The 22,437-nt window shown below is 46.8% G+C and overlaps 1 protein-coding gene across 10 annotated transcripts in view; it reads right to left on the reverse strand.

Moving 5' to 3' along the window:
• epb41a (erythrocyte membrane protein band 4.1a) overlaps positions 1-22,437 on the reverse strand; it is a 144,488-nt gene that overhangs the window by 9,495 nt on the left and 112,556 nt on the right. For 8 of the 10 annotated variants that reach the window (XM_036953525.1, XM_036953532.1, XM_036953531.1 and 5 more), the window contains 2 exons: positions 1,482-1,610; positions 1,101-1,214 (listed from right to left, as the gene is read on the reverse strand). In XM_036953525.1, coding sequence (XP_036809420.1) covers positions 1,101-1,214; positions 1,482-1,610 — 243 coding nt within the window. The remainder of the gene's footprint in view (positions 1-1,100; positions 1,215-1,481; positions 1,611-22,437) is intronic. The other 2 variants (XM_036953527.1, XM_036953535.1) reach the window with 1 other exon arrangement.

A 22,437-nucleotide genomic window follows, 5' to 3' on the forward strand; every position in this document is an offset into this window, starting at 1 on the left:
GTATGTTCATTTTTTTCTAATCTTGACAGGAAAATGCCACGGTTACTATCTGATGTGTGGAGACATTTCACTGCAGCTAATGTAAAAGGAAAAGCTGTGTACATTAGCAAATACCGTGCTAAATCATATGTGAAGAACGCAACAAAGATTCAGAATCATCTGGCCAAGTGCATAAAGTTCCCTCAGCGCTCACAACAAGCAACCTCTGACAAAAGTCCCTCTACTTCTATTGGAAGTGAAAAGGATGAATCAGACACCTTATCAATAGCAACAGCTCATGGTCCTCCTGGAATCAGAAGTTTGTTTGACTAGGAATAATTAACTACATCATCTCCATCCCTCAACCAGAATTCTACAAGAGCACAGACAGTTTCGGTATGTTGCATTGAAAGTGGCTAATAATGCGTTGATTCGATCACAATACCCACAGTAAAGGGAAACGTTGATAGTGTTAACTAAAGGGGAAAACTCTAGAAAGTGGAGGGAAGTTCAATGTCGTGCTTGTCAGGTATGCGTAAATGGGGCTGCAAGGGAGTCAGGCGCAGGAGAGCAGATATTGGGTAGCAAACGGAGCCTTTTATTTAGGCGAACCAAAAGCACACGGCACAATGACCACGAAATACAATACGGGTTGACATAACCCAGCGCAACCAGTCTAACGTGCGCATACATGAAACAGATAAACAATACCACACAAAGACATGGGGGAAACAGAGGGTTAAATACACAACACATAATGAGGGAAATGAGAACCAGGTTTGTTAGAAAACGAGACAAAACAAATGGAAAATTAAAAATGGATCGGCGATGGCTAGAAGACCGGCAACGTCGACCGCCGAACACCGCCCGAACAAGGAGAGGCATCGACTTCGGCAGAAGTCCTTGACAGTGCTTCTCTGCGCGGGGCTGATATTTCTTCTGCGCGGCAGTCCTGCGCACACGCGCAGCTTAGAGGGAACATTGGTCACGACAAAAAAAAAAACACCTCAATTGGTGGTTCACGAAGCAAAATACATTCGGAATCCCTGTGCTAAATCACTCAAATCTACATCATCTAGTGAAAGCGAAACTGATCGTAGACCAGGAAGCCCAGGACGTACCTTGGTGATCTGAGTGGTGGTGGTTGTACTGACTGTCTCTGAGGTGATGGTCTGGGCACTCAACAGCATTCCAGAGTCCCTCTCTGCCATGCTGTCTACGGGCTGAAGGAGACACTATGTTAACACAAGGGGGAGAAAAGGGGTTCATTTAGGATTACGTTATCTACTGGCTGAGATTAAGACAAAAAAAACAGGCTCATGTTCATCAGGCACCAAAAGGAAAAAAAGACACTGAAATAGGACTTGTCCAATATGAAATTGCTTGTTTTCATTTTGAAAACATTTTTTTCATGAATATGACCCAGTTCACTGTTAACACAAAGTAATTTGGTTAATAAAGGGTTTTTATTTAAGAACTACATTTCTAACGACGCCTCTCACCTGCGCTGACTCGTAGGTAATGGTCTTGGTCTCAGTGTGCACGATGGGGACCTCCTTGTTATAGACGTCTCCTCGTAGGGAGTTAGACACGTCTGAGATGGTGATAGTCTGTGTTTTCACGACGTTAGACTGTGAGGAAAGAGGGAAAATACACACAGTGAATATTGAGTTTGTCGTATATATTATCTGCCTTCAGAAAGTGTTCACTCCCCTTCACTTTTTCAGCTTGAATTTAAAACGGATTGAGATGTCTTACTGGCCTACACACAATACCCCATAAGGTCAAAGTGGAATGATGTTTTTATAACTTTTTTACAAATTAGCTGTAATTGCTGTCAAAGCTGTAATCGCTGCCAAAGGTGATCCTAACATGTCTTGACTCGGGGGTGTGAATACTTATGTAAATGAGACATTCCTGTATTTCATTTTCAATATATTTGCCCAAAAAAAATAAAAAAAATATTTCTTTCCTTTGTGATTATTGGGTATTGTGTGGTAGATGGGTGAGAAAAAAAATAAATGTCATCCATTTTGAATTCAGGCTGTAACAACAGAATATGGAATAAGTGAAGGAGTATGAATAATTTCTGAAGGCCACTGTATCTAACTGCTTGTTTGATCTATCAGAACCCACTATACTATGGCATAACTACTATATGCAGCATACATACAGTGAAGGCCACTGTCTCTCCCAAACCACCTATGTCTAAAATAGACCCACTATGACCTATGACCCATAAATACAGAACCCTCATAGTGTGAAGTATGGCCTGAAAATACTAGATAGATCATAGCATAAATATAACATTCATACCATGTGACAATCCCCTGGTCACACAGTAACCCTCCCCTAGTAACACTATGTGACTATCCCCTATTCACACTGTGACTATCCCCTGTTCACACTGTAACCATCCCCTAGTAACACTATGTGACTATCCCCTGTTCACACTGTGACTATCCCCTGGTCACACAGTAACCCTCCCCTAGTAACACTATGTGACTATCCCCTGTTCACACTATGTGACTATCCGCTATTCACACTGTGACTATCCCCTGTTCACACTATGTGACTATCCCCTATTCACACTGTGACTATCCCCTGTTCACACTGTAACCATCCCCTAGTAACACTATGTGACTATCCCCTGTTCACACTATGTGACTATCCCCTATTCACACTGTGACTATCCCCTGTTCACACTATGTGACTATCCCCTATTCACACTGTGACTATCCCCTGTTCACACTATGTGACTATCCCCTATTCACACTGTGACTATCCCCTGTTCACACTATGTAACTATCCCCTGTTCACACTATGTAACTATCCCCTGTTCACACTATGTAACTATCCCCTATTCACACTATGTAACTATCCCCTGTTCACACTGTAACCATCCCCTAGTAACACTATGTGACTATCCCCTGTTCACACTATGTGACTATCCCCTATTCACACTGTGACTATCCCCTGTTCACACTATGTGACTATCCCCTATTCACACTGTGACTATCCCCTGTTCACACTATGTGACTATCCCCTGTTCACACTATGTAACTATCCCCTGTTCACACTATGTAACTATCCCCTGTTCACACTATGTGACTATCCCCTATTCACACTGTGACTATCCCCTGTTCACACTGTAACCATCCCCTAGTAACACTTTGTGACTATCCCCTGTTCACACTATGTGACTATCCGCTATTCACACTGTAACTATCCCCTGTTCACACTATGTAACTATCCCCTGTTCACACTATGTGACTATCCGCTATTCACACTGTGACTATCCCCTGGTCACACAGTAACCCTCCCCTAGTAACACTATGTGACTATCCCCTGTTCACACTATGTGACTATCCCCTGTTCACACTGTGACTATCCCCTGTTCACACTATGTGACTATCCCCTGTTCACACTGTGACTATCCCCTGTTCACACAGTAACCCTCCCCTAGTAACACACTGTGACTATCCCCTGTTCACACTGTAACCATCCCCTAGTAACACTATCTATGTGACTATCCCCTGTTCACACTGTAACCATCCCCTAGTAACACTATCTATGTAACTATCCCCTGGTCACACAGTAACCCTCCCCTAGTAACACTATGTGACTATCCCCTGTTCACACTGTGTGACTATCCGCTATTCACACTGTGACTATCCCCTGTTCACACTGTAACCATCCCCTAGTAACACTATGTGACTATCCCCTATTCACACTGTGACTATCCCCTGTTCACACTATGTGACTATCCCCTATTCACACTGTGACTATCCCCTGTTCACACTGTAACCATCCCCTAGTAACACTATGTGACTATCCCCTGTTCACACTATGTGACTATCCCCTATTCACACTGTGACTATCCCCTGTTCACACTATGTGACTATCCCCTATTCACACTGTGACTATCCCCTGTTCACACTGTAACCATCCCCTAGTAACACTATGTGACTATCCCCTGTTCACACTATGTGACTATCCCCTATTCACACTGTGACTATCCCCTGTTCACACTATGTGACTATCCCCTATTCACACTGTGACTATCCCCTGTTCACACTATGTAACTATCCCCTGTTCACACTATGTAACTATCCCCTGTTCACACTATGTAACTATCCCCTGTTCACACTATGTAACTATCCCCTGTTCACACTATGTGACTATCCGCTATTCACACTGTGACTATCCCCTGTTCACACTGTAACCCTCCCCTAGTAACACTATGTAACTATCCCCTAGTAACACTATGTGACTATCCCCTATTCACACTGTGACTATCCCCTGTTCACACTATGTGACTATCCCCTATTCACACTGTGACTATCCCCTGTTCACACTGTAACCATCCCCTAGTAACACTATGTGACTATCCCCTGTTCACACTATGTGACTATCCCCTATTCACACTGTGACTATCCCCTGTTCACACTATGTGACTATCCCCTATTCACTCTGTAACTATCCCCTGTTCACACTATGTAACTATCCCCTGTTCACACTATGTAACTATCCCCTGTTCACACTATGTAACTATCCCCTGTTCACACTATGTAACTATCCCCTAGTAACACTATGTGACTATCCCCTATTCACACTGTAACCATCCCCTAGTAACACTATGTGACTATCCCCTGTTCACACTATGTAACTATCCCCTATTCACACTGTAACCATCCACTAGTAACAATATGTGACAATCCCCTGTTCACACTATGTGACTATCCCCTATTCACACTGTAACCATCCCCTAGTAACACTATGTAACTATCCCCTATTCACACTATGTGACTATCCCCTGTTCACACAGTGACTATCTCTTGTTCACACTATGTGACTATCCCCTGTTCACACTATGTGACTATCCCCTATTCACACTGTGACTATCTCTTGTTCACACTATGTGACTATCCCCTATTCACACTATGTGACTATCTCTTGTTCACACTGTGACTATCCCCTATTCACACTATGTAACTATCCCCTGTTCACACTATGTGACTATCCCCTATTCACACTGTGACTATCCCCTGTTCACACTCTGTGACTATCCCCTGTTCACACTCTGTGACTATCCCCTGTTCACACTCTGTGACTATCCCCTGTTCACACTCTGTGACTATCCCCTGTTCACACTCTGTGACTATCCCCTGTTCACACTCTGTGACTATCCCCTGTTCACACTCTGTGACTATCCCCTGTTCACACTCTGTGACTATCCCCTGTTCACACTCTGTAACTATCCCATGTTCACACTATGTAACTATCCCCTGTTCACACTATGTGACTATCCCCTGTTCACACTATGTGACTATCCCCTGTTCACACTATGTGACTATCCCCTGTTCACACTATGTGACTATCCCCTATTCACACTGTGACTATCCCCTGTTCACACTCTGTGACTATCCCCTGTTCACACTCTGTGACTATCCCCTGTTCACACTCTGTGACTATCCCCTGTACACACTCTGTGACTATCCCCTGTTCACACTCTGTGACTATCCCCTGTTCACACTCTGTGACTATCCCCTGTTCACACTCTGTAACTATCCCCTGTTCACACTATGTAACTATCCCCTGTTCACACTATGTGACTATCCCCTGTTCACACTATGTGACTATCCCCTGTTCACACTGTGACTACCCCTGTTCACACTGTGACTATCCCCTAGTAACACTATGTGACTATCCCCTAGTCACACTATGTGACTATACCCTAGTCACACTATGTAACTATCCCCTATTCACACTGACTATCTCTTGTTCACACTATGTGACTATCCCCTGTTCACACTATGTGACTATCCCCTGTTCACACTATGTGACTATCCCCTATTCACACTGTGACTATATCTTGTTCACACTATGTGACTATCCCCTATTCACACTATGTGACTATCTCTTGTTCACACTGTGACTATCCCCTATTCACACTATGTAACTATCCCCTGTTCACACTCTGTGACTATCCCCTATTCACACTATGTAACTATCCCTTGTTCACACTATGTGACTATCCCCTGTTCACACTATGTGACTATCCCCTGTTCACACTGTGACTATCCCCTGTTCACACTATGTGACTATCCCCTGTTCACACAATGTGCCTATCCCCTATTCACACTGTGACTATCCCCTGTTCACACTATGTAACTACCCCTATTCACACTATGTGCCTATCCCCTATTCACACTGTGACTATCCCCTATTCACACTGTGACTATCCCCTGTTCACACTATGGAACTATCCCCTATTCACACTATGTAACTATCCCCTGTTCACACTATGTGACTATCCCCTATTCACACTCTGTGACTATCCCCTGTTCACACTCTGTGACTATCCCCTGTACACACTCTGTGACTATCCCCTGTTCACACTCTGTGACTATCCCCTGTTCACACTCTGTGACTATCCCCTGTTCACACTCTGTAACTATCCCCTGTTCACACTATGTAACTATCCCCTGTTCACACTATGTGACTATCCCCTGTTCACACTATGTGACTATCCCCTGTTCACACTGTGACTACCCCTGTTCACACTGTGACTATCCCCTAGTAACACTATGTGACTATCCCCTAGTCACACTATGTGACTATACCCTAGTCACACTATGTAACTATCCCCTATTCACACTGACTATCTCTTGTTCACACTATGTGACTATCCCCTGTTCACACTATGTGACTATCCCCTGTTCACACTATGTGACTATCCCCTATTCACACTGTGACTATATCTTGTTCACACTATGTGACTATCCCCTATTCACACTATGTGACTATCTCTTGTTCACACTGTGACTATCCCCTATTCACACTATGTAACTATCCCCTGTTCACACTCTGTGACTATCCCCTATTCACACTATGTAACTATCCCTTGTTCACACTATGTGACTATCCCCTGTTCACACTATGTGACTATCCCCTGTTCACACTGTGACTATCCCCTGTTCACACTATGTGACTATCCCCTGTTCACACAATGTGCCTATCCCCTATTCACACTGTGACTATCCCCTGTTCACACTATGTAACTACCCCTATTCACACTATGTGCCTATCCCCTATTCACACTGTGACTATCCCCTATTCACACTGTGACTATCCCCTGTTCACACTATGGAACTATCCCCTATTCACACTATGTAACTATCCCCTGTTCACACTATGTGACTATCCCCTATTCACACTATGTAACTATCCCCTGTTCACACTATGTGACTATCTCTTGTTCACACTATGTGACTATCCCCTGTTCACACTATGTGACTATCTCTTGTTCACACTGTGACTATCCCCTATTCACACTATGTAACTATCCCCTGTTCACACTATGTGACTATCCCCTATTCACACTGTGACTATCCCCTGTTCACACTCTGTGACAATCCCCTGTTCACACTCTGTGACTATCCCCTGTTCACACTCTGTGACTATCCCCTGTTCACACTCTGTGACTATCCCCTGTTCACACTCTGTGACTATCCCCTGTTCACACTCTGTAACTATCCCCTGTTCACACTATGTAACTATCCCCTGTTCACACTATGTGACTATCCCCTGTTCACACTATGTGACTATCCCCTGTTCACACTATGTGACTATCCCCTGTTCACACTATGTGACTATCCCCTATTCACACTGTGACTATCCCCTGTTCACACTCTGTGACTATCCCCTGTTCACACTCTGTAACTATCCCCTGTTCACACTCTGTAACTATCCCTTGTTCACACTATGTGACTATCCCCTGTTCACACTATGTGACTATCCCCTGTTCACACTGTGACTATCCCCTGTTCACACTATGTGACTATCCCCTGTTCACACAATGTGCCTATCCCCTATTCACACTGTGACTATCCCCTGTTCACACTATGTAACTACCCCTATTCACACTATGTGCCTATCCCCTATTCACACTGTGACTATCCCCTATTCACACTGTGACTATCCCCTGTTCACACTATGGAACTATCCCCTATTCACACTATGTAACTATCCCCTGTTCACACTATGTGACTATCCCCTATTCACACTATGTAACTATCCCCTGTTCACACTATGTGACTATCTCTTGTTCACACTATGTGACTATCCCCTGTTCACACTATGTGACTATCTCTTGTTCACACTGTGACTATCCCCTATTCACACTATGTAACTATCCCCTGTTCACACTATGTGACTATCCCCTATTCACACTGTGACTATCCCCTGTTCACACTCTGTGACAATCCCCTGTTCACACTCTGTGACTATCCCCTGTTCACACTCTGTGACTATCCCCTGTTCACACTCTGTGACTATCCCCTGTTCACACTCTGTGACTATCCCCTGTTCACACTCTGTAACTATCCCCTGTTCACACTATGTAACTATCCCCTGTTCACACTATGTGACTATCCCCTGTTCACACTATGTGACTATCCCCTGTTCACACTATGTGACTATCCCCTGTTCACACTATGTGACTATCCCCTATTCACACTGTGACTATCCCCTGTTCACACTCTGTGACTATCCCCTGTTCACACTCTGTAACTATCCCCTGTTCACACTCTGTAACTATCCCCTGTTCACACTATGTGACTATCCCCTGTTCACACTATGTGACTATCCCCTGTTCACACTATGTGACTATCCCCTGTTCACACTGTGACTACCCCTGTTCACACTGTGACTATCCCCTAGTAACACTATGTGACTATCCCCTAGTCACACTATGTGACTATACCCTAGTCACACTATGTAACTATCCCCTATTCACACTGACTATCTCTTGTTCACACTATGTGACTATCCCCTGTTCACACTATGTGACTATCCCCTATTCACACTGTGACTATATCTTGTTCACACTATGTGACTATCCCCTATTCACACTATGTGACTATCTCTTGTTCACACTGTGACTATCCCCTATTCACACTATGTAACTATCCCCTGTTCACACTATGTGACTATCCCCTGTTCACACTATGTGACTATCCCCTGTTCACACTATGTGACTATCCCCTGTTCACACTCTGTGACTATCCCCTATTCACACTATGTAACTATCCCTTGTTCACACTATGTGACTATCCCCTGTTCACACTATGTGACTATCCCCTGTTCACACTGTGACTATCCCCTGTTCACACTATGTGACTATCCCCTGTTCACACTATGTGACTATCCCCTATTCACACTGTGACTATCCCCTGTTCACACTATGTAACTACCCCTATTCACACTATGTGCCTATCCCCTATTCACACTGTGACTATCCCCTATTCACACTGTGACTATCCCCTGTTCACACTATGGAACTATCCCCTATTCACACTATGTGACTATCCCCTGTTCACACTATGTGACTATCCCCTATTCACACTATGTGACTATCCCCTGTTCACACTATGTGACTATCCCCTGTTCACACTATGTAACTACCCCTATTCACACTATGTGCCTATCCCCTATTCACACTGTTACTATCCCCTATTCACACTGTGACTATCCCCTGTTCACACTATGAAACTATCCCCTATTCACACTATGTGACTATCCCCTGTTCACACTATGTGACTATCCCCTATTCACACTATGTGACTATCCCCTGTTCACACTATGTGACTATCCCCTATTCACACTATGTGACTATCCCCTATTCACACTGTGACTATCCCCTGTTCACACTATGTGACTATCCCCTGTTCACACTATGTAACTATCCCCTGTTCACACTGTGACTATCCCCTGTTCACACTATGTAACTATCCCTATTCACACTATGTAACTATCCCCTGTTCACACTGTGACTATCCCCTATTCACACTGTGACTATCCCCTATTCACACTGTGACTATCCCCTATTCACACTATGTAACTATCCCCTAGTCACATTACGTGCCTATCCACTGTTCACACTACGTGACTATCCCCTATCCATTTCTGATGCTGTAGGTGTGGCTCTAGCCAGAACTATCATCCCATCCCAGACTGGGGGTCTCAGACAATCTACCTAAAGTAAAAGTAGAAGCACGTTTTGCAGCTTAGGGGTTGGAGACAGGAGAAACTGTTGCAATCACTTGACATTAGCTTATTCCAGCTGACATTTGATTTCCCAGCGAGAAAACTCATTATTCTAAATCTAAAAATTAATTAAGGCCAAATGTTTTTGTCTAAACAAAAACAAACATTTACGTTTAGGGAGAAAGCTCGTCAAGATAGAGAAAACTGTAATTGCGTTGTTATGAAAAAGAGAGAGAGAGCTTCCCCAGAGGATGGGCTGCAGCACAGCGACAAAATTGCCTCCCAAATGGCACCATAGGCCTCTGGTCAAAAGTAGTGCACAGGTATTGTGGTGACATTTGGGACTCACACAATGTGATAAATCACTGTAAAGTAACCAGACTATCCCCGTCGGGGGTCCAGCTGTGTGCTTTTCATAATAAGAGCGCCTCTCAGGGGTCGAGCTGTGTGCTTTTCATAATAAGAGCACCTCTCAGGGGTCGAGCTGTGTGCTTTTCATAATAAGAGCACCTCTCAGGGGTCGAGCTGTGCGCTTTTCATAGTAAGAGCGCCTCTCAGGGGTCGAGCTGTGTGCTTTTCATAATAAGAGCGCCTCTCAGGGGTCGAGCTGTGTGCTTTTCATAATAAGAGCGCCTCTCAGGGGTCCTGCTGTGTGCTTTTCATAATAAGAGCGCCTCTCAGGGGTCGAGCTGTGTGCTTTTCATAATAAGAGCGCCTCCCTCTCAGGGGTCCAGCTGTGTGCTTTTCATAATAAGAGCGCCTCTCAGGGGTCCTGCTGTGTGCTTTTCATAATAAGAGCGCCTCTCAGGGGTCCAGCTGTGTGCTTTTCATAATAAGCGCACATCTCAGGGGTCCAGCTGTGTGCTTTTCATAGTAAGAGCACCTCTCAGGGGTCGAGCTGTGTGCTTTTCATAATAAGAGCGCCTCCCTCTCAGGGCTCGAGCTGTGTGCTTTTCATAATAAGAGCGCCTCCCTCTCAGGGGTCCAGCTGTGTGCTTTTCACAATAAGAGCGCCTCTCAGGGGTCCAGCTGTGTGCTTTTCATAATAAGAGCGCCTCTCAGGGGTCCAGCTGTGTGCTTTTCATAGTAAGAGCGCCTCTCAGGGGTCGAGCTGTGTGCTTTTCATAATAAGAGCGCCTCTCAGGGGTCAAGCTGTGTGCTTTTCATAATAAGAGCGCCTCTCAGGGGTCCAGCTGTGTGGTTTTCATAGTAAGAGCGCCTCTCAGGGGTCGAGCTGTGTGCTTTTCATAATAAGAGCGCCTCTCAGGGGTCGAGCTGTGTGCTTTTCATAGTAAGAGCGCCCCGGCCTCTCGGACGATGGAGAGGAGGACCAAGCCTGCCACAGGCCCCTGGCAACCAGCCACGCCAAATATTCACACATCAGCCTTCAGATATGCAGATTATGCAAAATCAGAGGCATCAAAAAATACTTTAATTTAACTTTTTAATCTTTAATCTCAAACTCTTTGCCAGGGAGGTGAGGGAGGGATAGACAGATAGGGGAAGGAGAGGAAGAGGAAAAAGAGAAACAGAGAAACTGAGAGAGAGAGAGATAAAGAGGCAGAAAGAGACAGAGAAAGAAAGAGTGAGAGAGGGTGGTAGAGAGAGAGAAAGAAAGAGTGAGAGAGGGTGGTAGAGAGAGAGAGAAAGAAAGAGTGAGAGAGGGTGGTAGAGAGAGAAAGAGAGTGCGAGAGGGTGGTAGAGAGAGAATGAGAAAGAGAGAGAAAGGGTGGTAGAGAGAGAAAGAGAGTGAGAGAGGGTGAGAGAGGGTGTGAGAGAGAGAGTGAGAGAGGGTGTGAGAGAGAGAGAGAGAGAGAGAGGGTGGTAGAGAGAGAGAGAAAGAAAGAGTGAGAGAGGGTGGTAGAGAGAGAGAGCAAGAGAGTGAGAGAGGGTGGTAAGAGAATGAGAAAGAGAGTGAGAGAGGGTGGTAGAGAGAGAGAGAAAGAAAGAGTGAGAGAGGGTGGTAGAGAGAGAGAAAGAGAGTGAGAGAGGGTGGTAGAGAGAGAAAGAGAGTGAGAGAGGGTGAGAGAGAGAGGGTGAGAGAGAGAGAGGGTGGTAGAGAGAGAGAGAGAGAGGGTGGTAGAGAGGGTGGTAGAGAGAGAGAGAGGGTGGTAGAGAGAGAGAGGGTGGTAGAGAGAGAGAGAGGTAGAGAGAGAGAGAGAGAGATAGGTAGAGAGAGAGAGAGAGAGAGGGTGGTAGAGAGAGAGAGAGAGAGAGAGAGAGAGAGGGTGGTAGAGAGAGAGAGAGAGAAAGAAAGAGTGAGAGAGGGTGGTAGAGAGAGAATGAGAGACAGAGTGGTAGAGAGAGAATGAGAGACAGAGGGTGGTAGAGAGAGAATGAGAGACAGAGGGTGGTAGAGAGAGAATGAGAGACAGAGGGTGGTAGAGAGAGAATGAGAGACAGAGGGTGGTAGAGAGAATGAGAGAGAGAAAGTGAGAGAGGGTGGTAGAGAGAGAATGATAGACAGAGGGTGGTAGAGAGAGAATGAGAGACAGAGTGAGAGAGGGTGGTAGAGAGAGAATGAGAGACAGAGCACGCCTGCCAGAAAAAGTCATTTGATTTAGTCCACATATTCAAGTCGGATATAATTTTGAGCCCATGAAAGGAGCAGATCTGTGATATGACAGCTATAACAGAGGGCATGCTGGACTGGACATCTGTTCAAGCAGGGCAATCTTCTCACTGTGTAGTCCTTTTCAAAGTCAAGCTCTCCACATGACAAAACTAATAATTAGGGAGACCTAATTACTAGGCCTAGTTTCCTTCCTGGAGTTAGAGACCAAGAGAGTGAACTAGAGGGCCAAAATCAGAATGGGAGGGTTTTGGGGGAGTTCCCTAATTAGCAGCAAAACATACAACCCCCCAAAACCCCCCCCAAAAAATGTAATAAAAAAACTGTGGAAAGAGTGGATATCCTGAAATAGAGAGAAGATGAGAATACAGTCTAAAAACAGACAAGACTCCCATCATACATTCAAAATGAATACTTCCTTCACTTCTTATCATACAAGGGACAGCACAGAATGAAACAGAACAACAGCAGTGATTTACAGTACCAGTCAAAAGTTTGGACACACCGACTCATTTGTCACGGATCCCTCAGGAACTTTCATTACACACACCTGTCCCCTTATTCCCACGGATTAGTACTTGTATATATGTGCCCTTTGGTTTCCATTGGGCTGTCCATTATTGTTACAATGTCCGCTGGTGCGTGTGAGTACCTGTGCTGTGTGTTTTGGGCTTTCGTGCCATTGTGGATTGCAAAGCTGATTACGGGTCTCGTCCCGTGGGCTAAATCATTGTACGAGGTACTCCTCGCTCTTTCAGTTGGGCTTCAACCCTGTGTTTTTGTTACGTGTTTGTTTGGTCTTCGTCCCCGAGCCTTTACACGGGAAGCCGTAATTTTGGTCAAATTTTAATAAACGATTACGCATTCCTGCATCTGTCTCACGAATCATTTATACCAGTGTGTCAACATTCTAGGGTTTTTCTTTATTTTATTTTACTATTTTCTACATTGTAGAATAATAGTGAAGACATCAAAACTATGATATAACACATATGGAATCATGGAGTAACCAAAAAAAGTGTTCAACGAATCAAAATATATTTTAGATTGTTCAAAGTAGCCACACCCTGTGCCTTGATGACAGCGTTTGCACACTCTTGGCATTCTCTCAACCAGATTCATGAGGTAGTCACCTGGAATGCATTTCAATTAACAGGTGTGCCTTGATAAAAGTTAGTTTGTGGAATTTCTTTCCTTCTTAAGGCGTTTGAGCCAATCAGTTGTGTTGTGACAAGGTAGGGGTGTTATACAGAAGATAGCCCTATTTGGTAAAAGACCAAGACCGTATTATGGCAAGAGCAGGTCAAATAAGCAAAGACAAACGACAGTCCATCATTACTTTAAGACATGAATGCCAGTCAAAACGGAAATATCAATAACTTTTAACGTTTTTTTAGTGCAGTTGCAAAAACCATCAAGTGCTATGATGACCACCACAGGAATGCTAGACCCAGAGTTACCTCTGCTGCAGAGGATACGTTCATTAGAGTTTTCCAGCCTCAGAAATTGCAGCCCAAATATATGCTTCACAGAGTTCAAGTAACAGACACATCTCAACATCAACTGTTCAGAGGAGACTGTGTGAATCAGGTCTTCATAGTTGAATTGCTGCAAAGAAACCACTACTAAAGGACACCAATAAGAATAAGAGACCAAGAAACACGAGCAATGGACATTAGGCCGGTGGAAATCTGTCCTTTGGTCGGATGAGTCCAAATTTGAGATTTTTGGTACTAACGGCTGTGTCTTTGTGAGACGCAGAGTAAGTGAACGGATGATCTCTGCACGTGTGGTTCCCACCGTGAAGCATGGAGGAGGAGGTGTGATGGTGCTTTGCTGGTGACACTGTGTGTGATTTATTTAGAATTCAAGGTACACTTAACCAGCATGGTTACCACAGCATTCTGCAGCGAAACGCCATCCCATCTGGTTTGCGCTGAGTGAGACTATAATTTGTTTTTCAACAGGACAATGACCCAACACACCTCCAGGCTGTGTAAGGGCTATTTGACCAAGGAGTGTGATGGAGTGCTGCATCAGATGACCTGGCCTCCACAATCACCCGACCTCAACCCAATTGAGATGGTTTGAGATGAGTTGGACCGCAAGAGTGAAGGAAAAGCATTATTTCATAGTTTTGATGTCTTCACTATTATTCTACAATGTACAAAATAATACAAATAAATAAAACCCTTGAATGAGTAGGTGTGTCCACACGTTTGACTGGTACTGTATGCCATTCGTAAACACATCTATATGACAGATACAGTACAGATAGATGACTAAAGTAAGCATGCCTGAATAGATTTATTTTACAGTCGCCAAATGACTTTCACCTTTAATTATGGTTTAAGTAAATCCTCATAGACTCTGACTAACGTTACGATATTAAGAACAATGTAATAGTGAATTACATAAAACAACACATACTAGATCAATATAGAGATAACTGCTTTCCTACGGGAAGAATCACAGGGAACATAATAAAAACGTCTATCTTTCTAACGAACCAAGTTCCTACAATAATAACATTGTGTGTTATAATAGTCATATACACATTTATCTACACACACACCGTAAAACACACACTAATACACGTGTACTCACATGCACAAAGTTATTGAATACACTTCCACCACCACCAGTCCATTGGTAAACAATGCTTTCCCAGGGTGTTTCTAATGACAACATACTGATCAATGCTTTCCCAGGGTGTTTCTAATGGCAACATACTGATCAATGCTTTCCCAGGGTGTTTCTAATGGCAACATACTGATCAATGCTTTCCCAGGGTGTTTCTAATGACAACATACTGATCAATGCTTTCCCAGGGTGTTTCTAATGACAACATACTGATCAATGCTTTCCCAGGGTGTTTCTAATGGCAACATACTGATCAATGCTTTCCCAGGGTGTTTCTAATGACAACATACTGATCAATGCTTTCCCAGGGTGTTTCTAATGGCAACATACTGATCAATGCTTTCCCAGGGTGTTTCTAATGGCAACATACTGATCAATGCTTTCCCAGGGTGTTTCTAATGGCAACATACTGATCAATGCTTTCCCAGGGTGTTTCTAATGAGAACATACTGATCAATGCTTTTCCAGGGTGTTTCTAATGACAACATACTGATCAATGCTTTCCCAGGGTGTTTCTAATGGCAACATACTGATCAATGCTTTCCCAGGGTGTTTCTAATGGCAACATACTGATCAATGCTTTCCCAGGGTGTTTCTAATGACAACATACTGATCAATGCTTTCCCAGGGTGTTTCTAATGAGAACATACTGATCAATGCTTTTCCAGAGTGTTTCTAATGGCAACATACTGATCAATGCTTTCCCAGGGTGTTTCTAATGACAACATACTGATCAATGCTTTCCCAGGGTGTTTCTAATGACAACATACTGATCAATGCAACTTGGCTGTAGCCATGATCCAAGCGATACCCTTGGAGAACACACATCTCAAATAGCATTTCAATGGCTTTAGACTCCATCTGTGAGTGGTGGCATTTCATATAGGAAGGCATTCCAGAAGTCTCTAAACTAGTCAAGCGTTGACACATACAGTATCTTCAATCCAAACTCACTAGTTAGATGAATAATCAGCAGTTATTTGAGTTTACAATCAGTCTGAAAAGTAAAACCAAAATCTTCTCTGGACAGAAGTGTCTCTCTCTCTCTCTCTTTCTCTCACTCTCAGCAGGCAGTGATTGTTGATTTAAAGCAAGCAGAGGAGGAAGTGGCAGGCCACCATCAACAGTAGTGGAATGCTTAGCAACCAGTGTTCCTTTTTGGTTACCGGTAGTGATGTCAGTCAGGTTAACAAGTGAGCCAAGTACACCATCTCAAATGGCACTCTAGTCCATCTTTGGCCCACTGCTTTCAAAAAGTAGCAACAGCAACATGGGTTTAAAGGCCATTTCAGTAATATGAGAGACCACTGGTGATAACAGTAATAACTCATGGGTTCTTCTCATAAATACAACCTGAGTGGACTGTCCCTGTCCTGTCCCTGTCCCTGTCTGTCCCTGTCTGTCCCTGTCTGTCCTGTCCTGTCCCTGTCTGTCCTGTCCCTGTCCTGTCCTGTCCCTGTCTGTCCTGTCCCTGTCCTGTCCTGTCCCTGTCTGTCCTGTCTCTATCCAGTCTGTCCTGTCCTGTCTGCCCTGTCCCGTCTGTATCCAGTCTGTCCTGTCCCTGTCCAGTCTGTCCTGTCCCTGTCCTGTCTCTATCCAGTCTGTCCTGTCCCTGTACTGTCTGTCCTGTCGCTATCCAGTCTATCCTGTCCCTGTCCTGTCCCTGTCCTGTCTGTATCCAGTCTGTCTTGTCCCTGTCCAGTCTGTCCTGTCCCTGTCCTGTCTGCCCTGTCCCTGTCCTGTCTCTATCCAGTCTGTCCTGTCCCTGTCCTGTCTGTCCTGTCTCTATCCAGTCTGTCCTGTCCCTGTCCTGTCTGTCCTGTCCTGTCTATCCTGTCTTTCCTGTCTCTATCCAGTCTGTACTGTCCCTGTCCTGTCTGTCCTGTCCCTGTCCTGTCTGCCCTGTCCCTGTCCTGTCTGTCCCTGTCTTGTCTCTATCCAGTCTGTCCTGTCCCTGTCCTGTCTGTCCTGTCTCTATCCAGTCTGTCCTGTCCCTGTCCTGTCTGCCCTGTCCTGTCTGCCCTGTCCTGTCTCTATTCAGACTGTCCTGTCTGTCCTGTCTCTATCCAGTCTGTCCTGTCCCTGTCCTGTCTGTCCTCTCCCTGTCCTGTCTGCCCTGTCTCTATCCAGTCTGTCCTGTCCCTGTCCTGTCCTGTCTGTCCTGTCTCTATCTAGTCTGTCCCGTCGGTCCTGTCTGTCCTGTCCATGTCCTGTCTGTCCTGTCCTGTCTCTATCCAGTCTGCCCTGTCTGTCCTGTCTGTCCTGTCTGTCCTGTCCTGTCTCTATCCAGTCTGCCCCGTCTGTCCTTCCTGCTCATGCCTAGAAAAGCATCAACGTAAACGAGAGCCGATGCATTTCAAAGGCAGACAGACAGCAGCTCTCTGCTGTAGCAGTGAACACAGACCAAGGCCTGTGTTCACCTGTTAAATCATAATGAATAAGATCAGCAATACAGATCTCTCAGGCTGTTGGAGAGATTCTGCCACACGGCAGAGCACTGCCCTGTAGATACTATACTACACTGACTGATAGGAACACTAAGAGACAAATTAAAATCCCATTTTCCCTTAGGCTTCCATTGACATCGATGCGTGACTATGATACGGGTAGATTCTGTGGACGAACAGAGAAAATATACAGTAGTCTACAGGCTAAACACAAGCCGTGAAAGAGTCAGGTTAGCAGACAAAGTTTGTTAGTAACACTGGATGGCTTTTCTTTTTCACCAGGGGATATTGTGAGTAAAAGTTTTAGAAGCTCCTTGAAGTCGGGCTATAAGGCTCTGGTAGCGAGGGAGCTCAGCCATGTACAGCGCTCAACACATCCTGAAGAAAAATGTACTGGCAAGAACAATAATGCCATACTCCACAATGCAACGACAATTATTCACTCAGTGTAATGTTCAATAGGGATTGGTATCTGTCTGTCCATGTCTGTCCATGTCTGTCCATGTCTGTCCATGTCTGTCCATGTCTGTCCATGTCTGTCTGTCTGTCTGTCTGTCTGTCTGTCTGTCTGTCTGTCTGTCTGTCTGTCTGTCTGTGTTGTCTGTGTGTGTGTGTCTGTCTGTCTGTCTGTCTGCGTTGTCTGTCTGTCTGTGTGTGTGTGTGTGTGTGTGTGTGTGTCTGTGTGTTGGAGTTAGATTAAGTTACAGAGAGGAGCAGAGAATAAATGTCTTGTCTCTGTCCTTCAACAGGGGTACTTCAGTAGGGAGCTCTCTCTCTCTCCACCGGACCGGCCAGTCACTTGGTGGTTCATTTCAGTAAAGGGCTCGCTCTCTCTCCACCGGACCAGCCAGTCACCAGCTGGTTCAGTTCATTAGAGGGCTCTCTCTCTCCACCGGACCAGCCAGTCACTGGGTGGTTCAATTCAGTATAGGGCTCTCTCTCTCCACCGGACCGGCCAGTCAGATAAACACCAACCAACACAAGGTGAGAAACATGACCAGCAGTCCAGACATGAGGGAGAAGGAGACGTGGGACGGTTGGAGCTGGAGCATGGCTGGGTACAGCTGGCAGGCTGAGGGCCCCCCTGCCCTGTCCTCCTCCTCAGGCATGTCGATAGAGACCCTCAGAGTGTGCCCTTGGCCCCGAGCCTCCTCCTCCTCCTCCTCAGAATCATCAGAAGTATAACCTTCTTCCTCCTGTAGATAGTGGTGTCTGAGGAGCGGTGGTCCCCCGGGAGCCAAGGAGGCCTGCTGTTGCTGTCTCTGTAATCTTACCTGGTATTCAAACAGAGGACGCTTCCCTCGCTGTGTTCAGCAACGGGAGACCAAGAGAGACAGAGAACAATGAACAGACGTGGGGGAATGGCCAACCGACAGGCAGGAATTAGGGGAGGATGGGAAGAGGGCAGGGAGTGGGTTAGGAGGGGAAGGGACAGGGGAGGGAGTGGGTTAGGAGGGGAAGGGATGAGGACAGGGAGTGGGGTAGGAGGGGAAGGGACAGGGGAGGGAGTGGGTTAGGAGGGGAAGGGACAGGGCAGGGAGTGGGTTAGGAGGGGAAAGGATGAGGACAGGGCAGGGAGTGGGTTAGGAGGGGAAGGGACAGGGGAGGGAGTGGGATAGGAGGGGAAGGGATGAGGACAGGGCAGGGAGTGGGTTAGGAGGGGAAGGGATGAGGGCAGGGAGTGGGTTAGGAGGGGAAAGGACAGGGGAGGGAGTGGGTTAGGAGGGGAAGGGATGAGGGCAGGGAGTGGGTTAGGAAGGGAAGGGATGAGGACAGGGGAGGGAGTGGGTTAGGAGGGGAAGGGATGAGGACATGGCAGGGAGTGGGATAGGAGGGGAAGGGATGAGGACAGGGCAGGGAGTGGGTTAGGAGAGGAAGGGGAGGGACAGGGCAGGGAGTGGGTTAGGAGGGGAAGGGATGAGGACAGGGCAGGGAGTGGGTTAGGAGGGGAAGGGATGAGGACAGGGGAGGGAGTGGGTTAGGAGGGGAAGGGATGAGGACAGGGCAGGGAGTGGGTTAGGAGGGGAAGGGACAGGGGAGAGAGTGGGTTAGGAGGGGAAGGGATGAGGACAGGGGAGGGAGTGGGACAGGAGGGGAAGGGATGAGGACAGGGCAGGGAGTGGGTTAGGAGAGGAAGGGGAGGGACAGGGCAGGGAGTTGGTTAGGAGGGGAAGGGACAGGGGAGAGAGTGGGTTAGGAGGGGAAGGGATGAGGACAGGGGAGGGAGTGGGATAGGAGGGGAAGGGATGAGGACAGGGCAGGGAGTGGGTTAGGAGGGGAAGGGATGAGGACAGGGCAGGGAGTGGGTTAGGAGAGGGAGGGGAGGGACAGGGCAGGGAGTGGGTTAGGAGGGGAAGGGACAGGGGAGGGAGTGGGTTAGGAGGGGAAGGGATGAGGACAGGGCAGGGAGTGGGTTAGGAGGGGAAGGGACAGGGGAGGGAGTGGGTTAGGAGGGGAAGGGATGAGGACAGGGGAGGGAGTGAGATAGGAGGGGAAGGGATGAGGACAGGGCAGGGAGTGGGTTAGGAGGGGAAGGGACAGGGGAGGGAGTGGGTTAGGAGGGGAAGGGACAGGGGAGGGAGTGGGTTAGGAGGGGAGGGGACAGGGGAGGGAGTGGGTTAGGAGGGGAAGGGACAGGGCAGGGAGTGGGTTAGGAGGGGAAGGGACAGGGGAGGGAGTGGGTTAGGAGGGGAAGGGACAGGGGAGGGAGTGGGTTAGGAGGGGAAGGGACAGGGGAGGGAGTGGGTTAGGAGGGGAAGGGACAGGGGAGGGAGTGGGTTAGGAGGGGAGGGGACAGGGCAGGGAGTGGGTTAGGAGGGGAAGGGACAGGGGAGGGAGTGGGTTAGGAGGGGAGAGGACAGGGGAGGGAGTGGGTTAGGAGGGGAAGGGACAGGGCAGGGAGTGGGTTAGGAGGGGAAGGGACAGGGGAGGGAGTGGGTTAGGAGGGGAAGGGACAGGGGAGGGAGTGGGTTAGGAGGGGAAGGGACAGGGGAGGGAGTGGGTTAGGAGGGGAGGGGACAGGGCAGGGAGTGGGTTAGGAGGGGAAGGGACAGGGGAGGGAGTGGGTTAGGAAGGGGAGGGACAGGGGGAAGGAGGGAGGTTGGGGAGTAGGTAAATGGTGGAATGTAAGGGCAGAGTTTTTTTTAAATCAAGTTCTCTCTGGGAGTACTCTCTGAACTCTGACATTAGTGAGTGGTGAGTTCCATCACTGAGCTTCAGCCTGACTCAGACCTGGGTTTCTGGGCAGTGAGAGTTAGGGTCCAGGGTGGCCGGACCAGGCTGGACCAACCTCCAGGGAAGCGGTGACAGCAGCAGCAGCCTATTTGGGACTGGGGAGTTTTTATGGGGCTCTGCTCCTCCATGGCTGGGGTTAGATTGGATGGCTGGGGTTAGGTTGGATAAAGGCCTTCTCTGGCAGGTAAAATGCTAGCTAGTGCAAACCGTTTGTTTGGCAGTGCAACGTCTTGGATCATAACACCGTTAGGCCTAACCACCATAGAAACTGGCTTGATGCAGGTTGGCTAGACCACAGTGTTCCCTCCTCCTCACTGCCATCCCACAGCCAGTCAGTCAGTCAGTCAATGAGCCTGTCTTAAAGAGATGAGCTTATCAAATACATTGAAGTCTATTGGCAATTGGGAGGCTCATATTTGGGATTTGTTGGTAATGTGTTCATGAAGATAGAAAAAGACATCTGAAATGTTTTACATACAATACCAAGTCAGGTAAGACTGCTTGGTAAATCACCCGACTAGTGTATTATACTGCAATTGTATATGTCTTTTTTTTGGTGATATTTTAGAAACATGATCATCTCCATTCATAGAAATTGTGCCGTAGGCCTATCATTTAAAAATGCCTATACTCAATAGAGATTGAAAGTTAAGATTATTATTATTATTTTAGTTTTTAAATGTTCTGAGGGAAGTGCTTAGTATTCTTCAGGTACATAGGCAGGACATGAGAAGAGTCTGGAGCAGGCAGGATACCCAGGTAGCTGGAGGCAGCTTCAAGTCTGGGAGTAAAATTGTTTTTTCAGCCCCATGGCAGTAGAGGGGCGAGGGGAGGGGAGCGGTGATGCTTGGTTACCCAAGGCCTGAACACCTCTCTGGGTCTCCGGATCCTCCTCAGGAGAAGGGGGTGGAGGTAGAGGAGGAGGTGGTGGACGATATGGAGGAGGAGGAGGAGGAGGAAGAGGGAGTGGATATGAATGTGGGGCAGGGCACGACTTTGAAAGGAGAGGAGGAGGAGGAGGAAGACGAGGAGGAGGAGAGGATTGATAGACGACACAAGGGGGGGAGAGAGAGAGAGAGAACATAAAACAACCAGTGAGGGAGAGATACAGGTCAGGGTGGAGGAGAGACAATGAAATGAAGAGGGGGAGGAGGAAGACGAGGAGGAGGAGGAGGAGGTCAGTTCTTTGTTGTTGTTGTCGCTGTTTGTTTTTTGGTTGTTTGCGTGAATCGTTTTTTGTTCTTCAGTCTCTCATCACTACGTCAGACATCATCATCATCATCATCATCATCATCATCATCATCACCACCATCACTGAGTCATGCAGCTTCACTACTATCGGGTCAAACCCAGCCATGCGATTTGATTGGCAGATCAAAGCAGGAAGACAAAAGCTGGCAGCAGCCAATCATGGAGCGGAGGCAGTGGTGAAGGGGGAGGATTTGGGAAAGGTTAGGGGGTGTGGTTTGGAAGGGGCATCTATAAAAGTAGGTCGTGACGGGGCCAGGGGTG

Source organism: Oncorhynchus mykiss, chromosome 18 (genome assembly GCF_013265735.2).
Source record: "Oncorhynchus mykiss isolate Arlee chromosome 18, USDA_OmykA_1.1, whole genome shotgun sequence".
NCBI lineage: Eukaryota > Metazoa > Chordata > Actinopteri > Salmoniformes > Salmonidae > Oncorhynchus > Oncorhynchus mykiss.